Source organism: Passer domesticus, chromosome 3, assembly GCF_036417665.1.
Source record: "Passer domesticus isolate bPasDom1 chromosome 3, bPasDom1.hap1, whole genome shotgun sequence".
NCBI lineage: Eukaryota > Metazoa > Chordata > Aves > Passeriformes > Passeridae > Passer > Passer domesticus.
The window spans coordinates 106921787-106938680 of NC_087476.1; the positions used below are offsets into that span (position 1 = coordinate 106921787).

At 42.4% G+C, this 16894-nt stretch overlaps 1 protein-coding gene across 1 annotated transcript; it reads left to right on the forward strand.

Moving 5' to 3' along the window:
- Window positions 1-7386: 7386 nt before the first annotated feature.
- Window positions 7387-14873, forward strand: CNRIP1 (cannabinoid receptor interacting protein 1). The gene is made up of 3 exons (XM_064414909.1): window positions 7387-7670; window positions 8351-8495; window positions 13431-14873. Exons 1-3 carry the CDS (start codon window positions 7492-7494, stop codon window positions 13593-13595), a joined length of 489 nt encoding a protein of 162 aa, XP_064270979.1. The 5' UTR covers window positions 7387-7491; the 3' UTR covers window positions 13596-14873.
- Window positions 14874-16894: the final 2021 nt, after the last annotated feature.

Consider the following 16894-nt stretch of genomic DNA (forward strand, 5'->3'; position numbering starts at 1 on the left):
CTAAACTCATTCAGATAAATGTTGATTGAGCCCAGGGTGACTCCATCTGTCACCTTTGCCAAGCATAAAGATCCCTAAACAGGGACTTTTTTCACAGACAGAAATTCCTGTTCTCCATATGACTCTGTCTCAGCCTTTACTCTGAAGGAAGTCTTACTCAGAGGTCTGACCAGGTCTGTGATAGAGGACCAGAGGGTTAGCAGAGCCCTCAGAGACCTTTCCTAGACATTCCTCACTGATGCCTATTTAGTGGTATTCTCACAGATGAGACTCCACTCCTTCCTTGGTTATCTGTATCAATGTTTCACTATCCGAACTGCTGGGTGTTTTTCTTCAATGTCTGAATGGAGATTTTCCTTTTCCGGGTCTTTCTCAATGAGTTGCTGCTCAAATGACACATCCAGTCTCTCTGCAGGCAGAGCACCTGTCTGTGCCACCTGTTTCAGGTTAAACACTTTAACCTGAAACATTCTGGTTATGTCATGGTGCATTCTTTCCAAAGCATACCTTTTTGTGATGATTTAATCTATCACTATGTTGTTTTGGGTTTCTAAAACCTGCAGTCTCAGTACATTGTTCCTTTGCTCATATAAGTCATACTGTTGTAAGGATCTTATTGCTGTTAGAGGGACTAGTTGCTGATGAAGCCAATCATCCATCAGTTTGCAAATGAAAGACTCCATGTATTCTCTAGCTGTGAAGCATACTTGAATTCAACAAATAGATTTTGAAATTATTAGAGACAGAAACTCAAACAGACCTAATAAAACTTCATGGTCCTTGAAACTAAAACTAAAAATTTACCACTAAAAAGTGATCAAAAACCTTGTCTAACATTTACAGTAGAAAATTTGCCTACCAGGTCCAAGACTTGGAATGAACTGAAGATGCTCTGGATTCCCAGAGCAGTGATGATCTAACTGGATTTCTGAGTTATATTTCTTTGGAGGTTCTCTTCATCCCCCATAAATCTTAAAAGGATGTTTGATGGACTGAGTAGCTTGTAGAATCCTCCAGTACAATGTCTTTTTTGGTCACTAATTGTTTTTGCTTTAAGAAGGTGAATTGTTTCCTTCCCTTTCATTTCTGTGGTTCTATCTTCATGAAAAGATACTTTTTTTCCTTTTCTCCAATTAGATAAACCAAAAATACTGGTCACAGACAACAGTAACTCTTAAAGTGTAATTTGGAAGTCAAATTATCCCTTTATTATCTGCCTTGAGGACATAATGCTTCAGAGCTTGGAGCTGTGATTAAAGATCAAGAACAGGATCACAGTTATCTCTTCCTTTTGTCTCTACTTTGCTTCCACCACCTCGGGTCTGAGGAAAGGAAGCACCATCCCGAGCTGGAAGGCTTTATGGGGAACAAAGGCAAAAGAACCTGCCAGGATTTCCCTCCCTGCAGGCATCCTTTGTGCAGGTTTTCCTGCACACCTGCTCCTGCTGACTCAGTGTTTGTGCTGAGTCAGGATGACAGGGCCCTACACAATAAATTGGTGATATGAGATGACCAAGGACAGGTACTCCTCAATAGAATATCTATATATCCCTATACTAACAAATGGTTTAATGAAAACAGGATGCTGACTCCGCTATTTCACAAAAGCTCTTTTTTCTCATTTACCTGCATGAAAAGCCTTTGGAGGTATGAAATGTAAATCTAAACACAGTGGCACCTAGCCAAAGGCTCCAGAATTTACCACTACTTCTTATGCTACTCAGTGTCAAAACACAAAATAACTTCCATGTAATGTTAGCTAAAGGCATCCACTCTCATAACACTTCTCTATATTGTTTCTACTTCATCCTCAAAGCTCAGCTGGTCCTTTTGCTGTTCCACTTTACAAGTCTCATACAATCCTGTTCTTTAATGCTGAGGTTTGGTTTCATTTACCACACACCACTGCAGCGAAACCAGCACTTCATCCCCCTCAGACAGGAACATGCTGATGTGGCTGAATCATTCATGTGAGGCAAAATGGTCCTTAAACACACAGTAGCTGTGGCAGGTGCAAGGGAGTGTGGACTGTGGATGTGGGTCTTTGTCCAGCCATTCCTAAAGAGCAGCACCAGGCACAAGAGAGAGGAAGAGCTGCATTTCTTTTACCTCTCCACAAAGGGGAGGAAGATCTTTGTCAGAAAGAGAAGATAACCTGCAGTGTGGAAATCTGCTATAACTTACCATGTCCTCTCCATTTCTGTCTCAAGTAGGTAAAGGTGCATGATGTCAGATGAGCAGAATTTGTCACAATATCACAATCTGCAGCAGAGCTGAATATGTTAGCTCAGTTTACTCTTCTTGTACAGGAGAATTTACTGCTACATTTCTTCAGAAAATTCTTCTTTATTTCTGCTACTTCAGAATACAAGTTCCTGCAAGCACTGGAAAAAAAATTGATCAACGACATTTATCTAAGCAATAAATGCTTAGCAAGAGCAATAAATCTAAGCAAGAGGGACTAAGACATGTTTATACCAAAAATTGGAACCATACAGCAGCTGCAAGGAAGGCAAAATTCTCAGTTACACCCACTCCATTGCTCCACAAGCCCTTGCAGAGATGGTTCTAACATGTTTGCTGCACTGTAAATGCCACAAACCACGTAATCTGCTGCAAAACACATGACCTATGCATAAATATATGTCACTACAGCAAATCAAGCTGCATTTGCAGGGGAAATTATAACAAATGTTTTGTGTTCAAAATGATTGTCTGTATGGGAAAGATGATACACTGAAGTGATTTCCAAACAAGATAAAGACTGTCCAGCTGATATTTCAGTAAAAAAACACTTCTCATTCTGCACAGAGGCAGAGGGCTCAAAAGAATCAAAGTTTTAAATTGAGAGCTGGCAGGTGCAAGCCTTAGCACAATTCCCTACCTACAGAATCACACATATGGCTATTTTTAGAGCATGAGAGATTGTGGTTTTGCATGCCCTTCTTGGAAAGAAACCCCAAACCACAACATTTCCAAATTTAGCACTGTGTTAAGAAATTAATCAAAGAGGGGCAAGCATAAAAACGCTAATACAGATATCACATGTCACCTTAGAATCTAAATGCTGTGGTTTGGCCACCTTAAATGAACCATCCTGTTCTGCCTCAAGGTACATTTTTCAAATTTAATGATTGTTAATCCTTTGCAGCAGGATTAATGCATTAGTGAGAAGGTCTGCATAAATGTTAATACTTGAAAGCTTATGCATTTGACATATCATGCCTAGAGAGATCATATTGAGTAGGTGCAATCAAGAGACCAAACACATCTCTCCAAAATGTTTTCTAGATAATTTAGACCTGCATAAAGTATAGGTCATGGTTCATCTGCATGTTATCTCAGCTTTCATTGAACACATCCACCCTCACCTCTCCAGTAGCTCCCCATCAGTGACACATGCAGGTTATGCTGGTGCAGCAGGGAAGGTCTGTGCACAAGAAAGAGGTCTTGGAGGATGCAGCTTGTACGGAGCTCACACATCTTGCAGGATGTGTGAGACTTTCATAGACTTAGGGAGAAAAGGAGGTATAGAACTGCTGCGTATGACTCACTCACCACTCCCTTCAAAAGCACTGAGGCATCTGCCAGGGCACAGGTGAGTGCTCCAATCTTCCTACTCAAGGGAAGGGAATTAGCTTAATGTACCTTGCTGACTCCACACAACAGACTGGAGCTGTTTCCCTCAGCTGCCAGGGGAACAAAAAGTAGATTTGAAGGACTGAAAAAAACCAAACCAAAACACAGACACACACAAAAAGAACCCAAAGACCCCCCCACCCTGTCCCAACAAACAAACAAAAAACCAGAAAAAGTTTTGTAGTTTAGAAATATATTAAATATTGTAGCCCCACCCCTCAAATATAGGTGTAGAGAATGGAGAAATTGACACAACTTTATCTTTTTGTTCCCAGAAGTAAATTGCTGCTGTGGCTTAGGAGAAATAGGACTTTGTCCTAAGTCTATAATGATTTATTTAGCTTTGAATCTTGTAAATGTCAGCATGTTTACTCTGTGCTCCTGGAAAAACCACACTAACTCTTCTTCCTTCAGATATTTTGCTTCCCACAGAAGATCAAGTGATTAACATCAGGTAATGTAGCAGCCTGAGATCTGGGACCCATACAAGATCCCCATGGGGACTGGAAGGGCTTGTTTTCTCTAGCCAGGGCCCATCCCACAGCATCAAGCACCTCCATCCTTGGGCTGAGGTCAAGCCAGGTACTCAACATGCAGGGCGAGGTCAGGAGCATCCATGGGTGGAGATGTCTGTGGCGGAGCTGGAGAACAGCTGCCCTAAGCATAATTCAGGAAGGGTATGGGAACCAAAACTAAACTAAAAATAAACCATGGGCAGCCTCAGGTGATGCTGGTCAGGGTCATCAAGGTGGGCAGCAACAAAACTAATCTCCCAGAAGGACTTAGCAAAGGCAACCCCTCCCTTGATCTATACTGATAAAGGGCATCTGGTGGGATCAGATAAGTAAATGTATTAACACAAGTGAAATTATTAGATCAATCAAAAGAAAGTCATTGCCTAAATTAAGAATTTCTTCTTCAGAAATGTTCTACTCTCACCATGCTACACTTGCATATGGTAAGACAGTTACTATGCATACACATTCCATAATATGATGCTTTTTTATTTATCCCTCATGTTTTCCCAATACTGGTCAGGGATAAAGTCCCAATCTGAGCTGTGTCCATAGAAAGATAATCATTCAGGCAGAAATGATGAGAGAAAAAAAACCCTCTCGTTATAGATCTGACCTCTCATGTACTTAGGAAGCTAATTGCAATCAATGTCTTCAGCTACACACAATTTACTACAACATATTATGTCTGGCCCATGAAGCATATAAATCTGATCCCTGGCCATTACTCTTCACACACCACTTTAAGTGATAGTATCAGATCCTCCACAGGTTAGGCCTCTGTGATTTCATATGGAATTACATTTAAACTTACAGAAAGGGCATTTACTGCCAGAAAAACTGCCAAGAAGCCACAAAATAGAGCAGTTTCTGCAGAATGCAGTGCAAAATGAGTGATGAAAAGAGATAAGGAGAAATGCACCAGGGCTGGGTATTGTTTATTTTTGTTTTGTTTGTTTAGTATTTTTGCAGAGCTAAATTTTGTTTAGTATTTTGCAGTTCTGAGAGGCAGGGATCATATCCTGCTCCTATCTTTGTGGAAACCTGAATGGCTGAACACACTATAAAGTCTATGTTTAGCTGGGCTCTAAACAAGGGATATTCAGTAGGATTTGGGGTTTTTTTTTCAGAGTTTTTCAGCAGAATGTATTATTTTGCTTAAAGTTCATAATAAAAGTAAATCACTGAATGCATGCATAAAAAAATGCAGCTGGGCAATGCTGTATCTACAATTTACTTTGTTTACATTACACCACCACATATACATCCCAGCCTTAGAGAAACAAAGAACAGGTTAGGTCCAGTGCAACATGGATTAACCTAGATTCTCCTAACAAAATCATTAACTCTGCCATAATATCCAGGCAAAAAAAATTACTTGTGGCCCAAAGAAATTACTTATGTCAGACATAAGGGTGCTACAGTTTTAACAGCAAACAAGAACGAATAAAAAAGAATTGAAAAGAGGCACAAACCTGCCTGGGTTAAAAGTAATCTCTTTAGAGATGGGAATGAGACAGGCTGAGAGTTGAATTATGGTAAATTGTTCAGTTTCAAAGATCTTTGTTGTTGAACAAAGAGCACCAGCCATGTGTAAACAGTAGTATTGGACTTCAAGACAAGAGTCTGATCTTATAGTGCAGTTACAGTGTAGGGTTTTTTTTTTTTCCTATTTAAATAAGAGGATTGCCATGCAGTGATTAAAATAATCCCAAGAGAAACCTTGGCCTGCTGATGTTGACTGTTGACCTCAGGGAGCAAGACAGTGACCCTCAGTCCAGGCATGGTGACTCTGACAGTCAAGAAAGTGACCCTCAGCCCAGGCACAGTGACTCAACAAAACCTTTTGCTGCACTGGGAGAGAGAAGAACCAGAAAACCACGTCTTTGCTGCCCACCCTCCCCTCTCTCTCGGGCAGCTCTGGCTCCTCCGTGCTGCCACACAGATGTTTCAGCCCACCCCAGAGGGCTCCATCCACCCTCAGGAGGCCTTTCCAGGATGGGATATTGGAGGGTGATTTGGGGGGGCTCCCCCCAGATGAGGGGGTCGGGGGTGGTTTGGCGGTCTCCCCCCAGGTGAGGGGTCGGGGGATGGTTTGGTTGGGTGTCACAGACATATTTTATGAAAAATCCTTTTGCCGGGATCTTTTCTCCTGAGAAGCTGGAAAGCTTCAGCTTCTGCATGTTTTGCTGCTTTGGAATGTGATTTAGAGAATTGTTTACCCAGCATGTGAAATTGTTTTTACTTGATGACCAATGACAGCCACCTGTGTCAAGGCTGTGAGCAGTCACAAGGTTTTGTTATTCATTCCTTTCTATTCCTTTCCTTTCCAGCCTTCTGATGAATCCTTTCTCTCTATTCTTTTTAGTATAGCATTGTAATATAATATAATGATATAATAAGTCAGCCTTCTGAAACATGGAGTCAAGATTCTCTTCTCTCATCCTGGGACCCTTGAAAACAACCTTAGGGAGGCTCCCCTTAGGTGATGGGTTGGGGGGTAGTTTGGGGGAGCTCCCCCCAAGTGAGGGGTCGGAGGGTGATTTGGGGGGCTCCCCTCAGATGAGGGGCTCGGGGGGTAATTGGGGGGGCTCCCCCTAGATGAGGGCTCGGGGGTGGTTTGGGGACTCCCCTCAGATGACGGGTCAGGGGTGATTTGGGGGGGCTCTCCCCACATGAGGGCTCGGGGGTGGTTTGGGGGCTCCCCCAGGTGAGGAGTCGGGGGTGATTTGGGGGCGACTCTCCCCACATGAGGGCTCGGGGGTGGTTTGGGGACTCTCCTCAGATGACGGGTCAGGGGTGATTTCGGGGGGCTCCCCCCACATGAGGGCTCGGGGGTGGTTTGGGGGCTCCCCTCAGCCGGGACCCCAGGCGGAGCCCGCGGGCCCTGCCGGCCCTTGCCGCTGTCCGCGCCCGTGGTGCTGAACGGCGGAGCCCGGCCCGGGCCCGTCTCGTTTCCTCCGGGACGAATTGCGGGATTAAGGCTGCAGTAATCGGGGCCGGATTAACTCCCTGGAAACCGGCAGCAATCTGAGCAGCTGCAAATGTCCCCCCAAACCGGGATATGGGGCGGGGTGATGAAGTGGAGGCGAGAGGGGGGGGAGAAGAGGGGGGAAAGACATCAACCTCCCAGATGCTACGTCGCGATTAATGGGAGGGAAAATAACCAAGTGTCTCATCCGCTGCTTTTGGGAAGGGCTGGGCTGGCTGGAATCCGGCAGCCCCTCCTCTTCCTTCTCCCTCCTCCTCCTCCTCCTCCCCCTCGCTCCCGGCCAGCCGCCTTTCCTCGGAGGGGCGAGACGCGCGCAGAGCCCGCAGGCCCCTCCGGCCGCAAGCGATGGGCGACATCCCCGGCCTCGTGAAAATCAGCGTCTCGCTCAAAATCCAGCCCAACGACGGGGCCGTGTATTTCAAGGTGGACGGGCAGCGCTTCGGTCAGAACCGCACCATCAAGCTGCTGACAGGGGCCAAGTACAAGATCGAGGTGTCCCTCCGACCCGGCACCGTCCAGGCCACGTAAGTGCGGCTGTCCTCCTCAGGGCGGCTCCCCCGGCCCTGCTCTCCCTCCCCGCTGCTTTATTTTTAGGCGTTTAATGTTTTTTCCTGGCAGGCTGACAGCGCGGGGTTTCCGTGATTTCTCCCTCCCCGCCCTTTTCCTTCGGTGGCCCCGTTTCTGGGTCCCTCTCCAGCTGTCCCCTGTGCTCCGCCTGGCTGGCCGGGGGGGAGGCCACGGTGGGGAATCGCTGCCTGCCCTCTCGCTCCCCACCTTCTCCCGGAGATTTTTCAAGCCCAGCTCCTTTTCTCCCTCCTTCCCCGCGGCTTTCGCTGGAGGAAGAAGCCCCACCTACACAATGCCCAAGCCTCTCTGCGGCGTGGCAGAGCAGAGACAGGGACCAGATGGGGAACCAGCTCTGGGTGGAGGGGCAGCCCCGCCGAAGAGATTCGACCAGCCTCTCCCTGCCCATTCGGAATCAGATCCCGCCTGCCTCTCCTTTCTACTCCTTCCCTGGGTGGCTGCAGAGCCCTGGCATATTTCAGTAGCCCCAATGAGTCAGCAGCACATGCAGGTCTGCTAAAACCCCTGAGGCTTTTCCCCAGCACAGAGGCTACCAGGCTGCAAACCCGTGTGCTGGCTCCAAACTGCCAAGGAAGGGGGAATTCGGGGCTATGAAAGGCTGGATCCTGTCTTTTTGTAGGACCATGGGCATCGGCGGTGTTAATGTCCCACTGGAAGAAAAATCACGGGATGCACAAGTGGCCTCTTACACAGGGATCTATGACACAGAAGGGGTGCCCCATACCAAAAGTGGGGAGAGACAGCCCATCCAAGTCAACATGCAGGTATGTGGTTCTCCAAGCCTGGCATGACAGGATGTGGGAGGGCAGCAGGGGGTTAACTCCCAGAGAGAGCGTGGTGAAATATTCCAGGGCAAAGTCTGGTCACAGCTGCTGCCTTCCTCTTTGCTTTATGTCACTAAGGTTGCTGGCCAGAACATAGCTGGAAAATACAAATCCTGCTGCCTTCTCTCCCAAGAAAACAGCAAGGGCCAGGAGGAGGAATAAGGTTTTCTAGAGATTTGCAAAACCCTTTGGGGTGCTGCAGCAGGAAGAATTGTGAGCTGATCCCACCCCTTCTATAGGACATACTATACATATCAGGAAGCTCCCATCGAGGTTCTTGGCTAGCAATCCAATCCCTTGGCATACAGGGACTCTCTTTTTCCTGGCAGCACCAATTTTTTTTGGCACAGAGCATGCCCCAAGCACAAGGGGTGATGGCTCTCCCCTTCTATCTGTCACCTGAGGACTTGCCACAGACTAGAAGCATGCAGGAGGACACCCAAGGCTGTCTTCTCTCTTTTCCCATATGTTTCCATCAACTGCACCCACAAACCTAAGTTTCATATTTAAGCGGCTCTTCACCCCAGTCTTAAAGAGAGGCTCCATGACCCCAAAGTGAGATGACAAAAGCTCCAGCCCACAAGACAGCAGAGCTGCCAGAAGACATGAAGAGCAGCAGGCAGATTTTCACAGCACTCTTTGAGTGGTATGCTCAGTTTTGGCAGGTTTTTTTTTCCTTCTCCTGATTATAGCTATGAGGGATTCCTGCTGTTTATTCCATGTCTTCTCTACCAAAAAAAGGAATCAAAGCAGTAAACCATCTTCATCTGAAGCTCTCTTAAGAGTCTGTTTCAGCTTAAACAAGCCCACCAGATTTCAGAATTTTATGACATTTGCTTACTGTGCACAAGATTTCATATTGCTCTCCAGTATTTTTTTTCTGGAATCATAGTTCAGCATAGTAATCCCCTTCTGAATAAGAACTGTAACATCTCCATTTGGTGTTTCTAATAATTACAGTGTGCCTAACTTAATTTTGGAGACCCACATCACATTACTATTTCACAGTCTTAGGTTATTAAGACTAATATGGAGTATTACATTAATCACTTTTATATACAGCCACCTCCTTTCAAAACCCAGGAAAACCAAACACAGTATTATTTCACAACAAGCTGAACATAGCTGCTGGATACCACTGTTGATCATTGTAGTTATAGTTCACTTTGCACCAGGAGGAGGAAGGACAGCATTCCCAAAAAAGCCATCTGCTTTGACTAAGCCATCCCTGTTTGCTGGTCACCTTTACCCTTAAGTGCAGCACTGATGTGAACTCTGAAAATCTAGAAGTTTAACTTTTCCTTTGGAGAAAACCAAGTCAAATTATGAATTAAATGTAAGGGGGGGTCTGACTTTTAGTTACAAGCTCTGACATGGTTTGTTGCAGCATCAGAATGAGTAGCCACAATATTTGCCCAAAGAGCTGCTTTTACAGATCAGATCCTGGGATATTAACCATGAAGCTAATAAGATTTTCAAGCATTAAGCAGGTCCTTAATTCCTTTTAGGAACGGATCTTGATAGATAGGTTCATCAGTACAGAATTAGATACCCACAAATGATACTTTTAAGTATTAAATATAGGCAACTCAATGGGGATTTACATGTTTAACTCATCATTTAGCTGCTTAGCCAAGCACAGCTGTAATAGATTTAGGGAACAAGCCTCAGATACCCCAGTCTGAAAACTGCTTTGGATTCCTACTTCCTGAATCTTCAAAACTGAGCTTGTTGCAAACAGCTTTATTTTCCTATTTCCTATTTCCTTCAACTATGAGGAACTTCTGCCTCCACTTCCTTTTCTAGTACAGACAAAATCCCGATGCCTCCTATGGCGATAAGGACACTATTTCAGGCACAAAAACTAAATTCACATCAGAAATACATTGTGAGATCAGTCCTGCAGTCAAAAACAAGTCTGATACAGCCAATCTAGTGTCTGAATGACTTAAAAGTCCATTAAAATCTATAAGAACTTATTATCTGCTTTGAAACTTTAAACAAATAATTCTTTGTGTTGCTGCTTTAACTGGCTAGTAGACATCTGACCCATGACAGCCAGAGTTTATACATCTTAAACAGCAATCCTGTTTCTGAATTCCAGACTCTGATTATATGTTTCTGTTACCTGACTGGTCAATCATGCACACTATCCAGAAACTGCTAAACTGTCTGGCAAATGGTGCAAACTAAGTTAGAAGCCTGCCTTTGGGCCTCATTTTATTCTTGATCAGACTAGTCTAAGATTGAATAAAGAAGCTAGAACTGTATCCACAGTAATAACTATAAAATCATTTCAGCATGCAAATGTAGCGGGAGTGATTAAATAACTATTTACTCCTGCAGCACCAGATGACAGAGAAGAGCAGACAGGGAAATACACTTAGCCTGAAGCCTGAGCTGCAAAGAGCAGGGCTATTCTTCCTCCCTGTAAGCTCAGTGGAGTTGGCAGGATTCAACTGTAGGAGCTGTGGGAATTCAGGGGAGCTCTGAGGATGCAGAATGTTCATTATTCCACAGAGCTTCTGCATGTGCTAACTACCAGGCTGGAGGAGCCACATGGTAGTAGAAAAGCTCTGCTATTAATTTTTTCCTTCTCCTGGAAACCCAGAGCAGTCAAACTGCTCAGGGTAGCTCAGCAAACTGGGTCACTGAAGGAAAATTAAATTTGTTTTCTTCATCTATCTTTTTGAAATTCAGATCCTTCATACATGAATGAAATGAAATTATACTCTTGTGTCATATCACCTTCTACAAATGCTACTAGAAATACCTTTTCTTCCTTAGTTTCCACACTGAGGGTGGCTGATTCTCCTCTCTGATAAATTTTGTGGGCTGTGCACAGTAATATCCAATGTGCTTAACCTTTACTGTCTTGCATTATGAGTGTAACAGGACTACTATCAAAGATGATTGATTAAAAAAAATCCTTAATTAAGGTTTTAGTTGCTGGAAGAGATAAAATAGCCTGTACATCTGATTCTTTCTTAGTCAAAGGAAGTGGCAGAAATGTTTCAGTTACTCCTTCAAGGTAACACTTGTAATTGGAGCCGAATAAAACCCCTCCACTTACAGCACACAGCAACTTCTGCTATTATCAAGGCTAAATTTAACTTACCACTGTGGGTGGAGGGAAAGTTTAAAGTAATGGCTGGTACACAGCAGCACCTCACAAACCACATCTTGAATTTCAAAAAAAACAACAATTGTGTCCTTCTGAAAAATGTGGATACAGAAGACTCTGCTTGTAAATCAGGAACAATTTCTCTGTAAAAGGGCTTTCCTACTGACTTTGCAAGTGTGATTATAGCAGGCAGGTGATCAAAGATCAGCTCCCAGGCACATGATAAGAATGGAAAACAGTCAAGTGAAGAAGCTGTCATTAAAGTGAGTGATGGAAATACTGAAAGGGAAAAAATACTGAAGAATGGTGCCATTCAGTAGCATTAAATTCACTATCTAGTATCTTCCAACAACATAACACAATCAAAAAGCCATACTGGCTTAGGACAAATTGCAATACATACAGGCTTCACACCCACACTTGAGATTCTCTGCTATGTCTTAAGGCATAGGAACTCAAATTTTCCATTACCATTAAAACTGAAATCAGAATTTATGCTTGAAAGCCTCACTGAGGTTTTTCTAAAGTTGTACAGGTGTCTAGGAATGACTTAAAAAAAATTATTTTTCAGAATTTTTTATTATAGCCATAGAACTTTTATTTCAGCCACAGTCTCATTCACTTCAAAGCTGCGTGCACAGACAATTTAAAGTCAATGTCTCACTACTTTGCTGTATTAGACACTTATCTGCTAAACGGGCTGAGTATCTCTTTATTACCTCCTATTACTCAGCTGCTGTAGCTATGATATTGTATGGAAAATCCTCTGCTAGGATTTTCCCTCCTGAGAGCTGAGGGCCTCAGGAAAGAAATGTAAACAATAACTATCTGCTGCTGTGGAATGCAACAGGTGCATCTTCCATTGGTCCATGTGGATTGTTTTCAATTGATGACCAATCTCATCCAACTGTGCCCAGGCTACGAGCAGTCACAGGATTTTGTTATGCATTCTATTCTATTCTTGTTCTTTGTAGCCTTCTGAGCATCTTTTTTCTCTGTTCTTTTAGTATAGTTTTAATGTAGTATTTTAATATAATATATAACATAATAAATCAGCCTTCTGAGAAAATGGAGTCAAGCCTCGTGTCCCCACACATGGAGTATCCACCGCAACAAGCTGCACTATCACAATCCAACTAGCAGTTACAGATATCCACACAGAAATTCTCTTGCTGAAGTCTCATTTAAAATGTGGAATAGAATCCCAGGAAAGTAGTAAGTGGTGTGCAAGAGCAGCACATCTCAGTCAATACAGTACAAATACAAGACTCCAAAATACAGACAAAATTAAAGTTTCAGACTGAGGAAAAGAAGAATCTTCCCAATCCGAACTGCAGCCTCTAGGTAAGGTATAAAGGTAAAGTGATGGTCTGTATCACTGCAGATCACTGGTACATGATCTACAGTGTATACAAGCTGTGTCATCTTAAGAAAGATTATGGCTTTGATTCTTGTTGTTAGTAACATTTATCCATGTGGCAACTTGTACATTTTTCCTCCCTCGCCTATCCCAAATGTGAGTACAAGAGGACAGTACATGCAGGATCTGAGCCTTCAGGTATTATGTATGACTAAACATTTCTGATTGCTAGAGCAGGTTTCACAGGTCTTCAATGTATTGATCTGAGGAACAATGATCCTTATACCAGGTGTTTTATGTTCTGCAGCTTCACAAGTGTTATTTCTCAGGATGAGAGAGAAACCAACCAAATAATCAGCTCACTAACACTGGTATTCCCTCTTCCTCGCAGTTTAATGACATTGGCGTTTTTGAGACAGTCTGGCAAGTCAAATTCTACAACTACCACAAGCGGGATCATTGCCAGTGGGGAAACAGCTTTGGCAGTATTGAGTACGAATGCAAACCAAACGAAACACGCAGCCTCATGTGGATCAATAAAGAGACCTTCCACTGAAGAGATGGGAAACCAATACTGCTGGACAATCTCCCTAAAGAAAAATCTACCTTTTTAAACCAGCAAGAAGCCTTAACAAAGGCATACTGTAACACTGCTTTGTCCATAAGGTTCCAGCAACTACATTGTATATACAGGTGGTGCCACTAAAATGTTTGCCTATTACTGTTTATTTAAGTTTACCATGGCATCTGCAACATTCTTTATCTGTCACCCTGAGAATACTGAAAGGTTCATGGTAAAGGATTATCTGATAGCTTGGTAGGAAGTCATATCATAATACTGTTGTAAGTATTTGGATTATTCTGACTAGATGTAACAACTTTTGTGAAGTGTTTTGCTTCATTGCTTAGAATTTGGATTAACATCACATTGGTGATTTCTGTATTTACATTTGTGTTTGCTCCAAAATTGGTGTGTTCCTTCAAGCATTTTGTTGTACTGTCCTCCCTGTGGACACCAAAAATTAAAAATATGGTTACTTGTAGGTTTAGCTAAATGGCAGCTAATGCACTGTTGGTATTGTGCTTTCATACCAAGGGATTTGGGAACTCATTCTCCCCTTTGTTAAGTGCTGTAAGATATTCTGTGAAGTTTGCTAATTTACCAAATCTCCTAAAGAGGATTCTTTTATGTTAAGTTTCCCAGTCTTTGAAATAGCATTAGGAAATGGTATAAAACATGATGAAGGAAAAGCAATAAATCAGTTGTGTTATCCAAGACATATAACAACGTGGCTAAGACCCATCTTAAGATCATACAGTATCCTTGAGAGATACAGCAGCCATACTTAATTTATTTCCTAGAGAAAGAGTTCTGATATTAAACTCCATTTTTATTTTAATGGCACATTGCTGAGATCAGTTAAATCTTACAAATCAACATTTTCAAGCCTGACCACTGTATTCATTGGCAAGATTTCTAACCAACAAGCACTCAGTAGTGTGAAGGGTGCAGATCCCAGTGCATGTTTATACATGCACTGCAGTCTTTCAAATAAAGATAAGCATGCAAGCATTTGAATAGTTATAACTAAAGGTGCTTCATAAACACTACATCAGTGTTTAACACAAACAGACTACACAAAACAGACATATCTTTTATTTCTGTAAAGACAGGGAAGCAAGGAAACAACTACACTTGTCCTGTCCCCAGCTTGGTTTGAAGTAAGCTGTCAGTTCCTGCATATCTGTTATTCCCTTTGTGAATAATTTGTAAATTGTATATGTAAATGGTAAACATGACTTTTGATCTTTGTAATAAAGGACTTAAACAATTTCTTCTCTACTATGGCCATCTAAATGAGCTGAAAACACTGTATTAAAAAAGGCAGTGGTTTTAGAGAATCAGACAGTAGAGGGTATGTAGCCAGTGCTTTCTGAGAATGCAGTCCAAAGTACCTTCTGTTCTTCACCCAAAACTACTGCTTCTAAGAAACACAGATCCAGTGTGCTAAAATGCAGATGGTTAATGTGATAACACTCACAAGAACTTATTAATATGCAGTTTGTTCCAGTAATATAGTGTGAAAAGTAATGATTTAAGACAGAATTGAATTAGCAAAGAAATACTTTCTTCCACTGAATTATTAATCAAAAAGCTTTACTAGTTTTCTAGCTTTACTAGATTTCTACAGCCAGAAGAACTGACAGCGGCACTGAGGTAATGCAGCTGTGGAACAGTGAGCTAGCCAGCTGCACCTCCATTCTAAGGCAACATTATATGGGCAAGTTTTACTGAAATGAAAATCTAGAAATAATCTTCTCCATTAACTTCTTTCCTAGACTTTTGCTAGCAAGAATTCTTCAAAATGAAAAAACTGACCAAATTGAAATCTGCATTTCAGGCAGAAGCACTACTGCCAGCATTTTAGCAGAAGTTTCCAGATAACATGCTTTAATGATTCTACACTTCCAGCTGTGAAAGCTGTGAATCAGTTCTGTCTCTACATTGCCAGAAAAGTGATTTGATTCTCAAATAATTTGCATACTTTGGATAATTTTGTTTCTACATGTGAACACATATGTACACTGGCACACATGTGACACATAAATTCACAGACTTCTGTCCTAGTGAAAAACATGTAAGACCCACAGTGTCCTAGCTCTTCAGCATTTAAAAATGCTGCAATGAATAAATCCAGCCAATCCTGGCACAGGAGGATTGTTATTCTCAGCCAGCTGGAAGTGTACCCTTTCTAAGACAAATTCTCATGCCCACATTAATGCCAAATAGGGCATTTTCACTTGCAACCTAGCAGGTCCTGTAGCAATTCAGTTGAGAGGATGCTCAAGAAAAAGGCTGCAGATTGAGTGAGCTGCTTTTAAGAGGAAGGAGAGAACAGCAAGAGCAACTGTTGTACAGGTCCCATATCCTAAGACTGAACATTGCTGCCCAGGATTGCAGCACCCCTTTCATAGACAGAAGCAGGGATAGAAAGGATGAGAATTGGTTAATCACTTCTCTGGGGAAGGTGTAAATGGCATTTATCAGCTCCTATATCCTTCTCCCCTGGGTGAGGTTTAAGCACACAAAAATGTGATTTGCGTTATCTTAAATAAAAGATTATTAATGTGATGTTGGTTGAGTATCCATACCACCAGCTCTGATACTCCAGACATGTAAAGCAAAATAGTCCTATTAACTTCCTCTTGCTCATCAAGTGCTTTGCTAACAAAGTAAACATTTGCTCCTAGTAAAGGAGACCCAAGACTTCAGCCATTCCCTGAAAGTAATGTTTTGAATTTCTTTCATCCAGGACAACTCTGTTAAATATTCATAGAATTTGAGTCACTACAAAACTGTTGCTGTGACAGTTTGATGCATTATTCAATCAGCAGCACTTAAATCTCCAGACAAGTTTGTTCTTTACACAGCTTTTTCTAATTAATATTTCCATTTTTATACACAACTCAGTACTATAATTCAGGACACAATACACTAGGATCAAATATATATGTCAGAAAATGCTGACAATGTGTCAATCAAGCTGAAACCAGAAAGCACTCATAGCTGGAGATTTTATAAATAAAAGACATCAAGATTTTTGTCATGAAGTGTCCAGCTGTCATTTTCATAAGAAAAATGAAACAAACATTCCAAATCTTTGTGTCACTTTTTCATCTACGTTTAGAGGTAGCAGACAGCTCTTTGATACTGCTGAGTAACAGAATTCAAAAGCAAGTTATTAGTCATGACTATTACAGTTGTGATCCTGCACAGGGCTTTGTATTAGATCATTAGATTTTTCACAATGCTTTGTGTTTAGTGCAGCTACTACAGACTTTGGTATCTCCTAC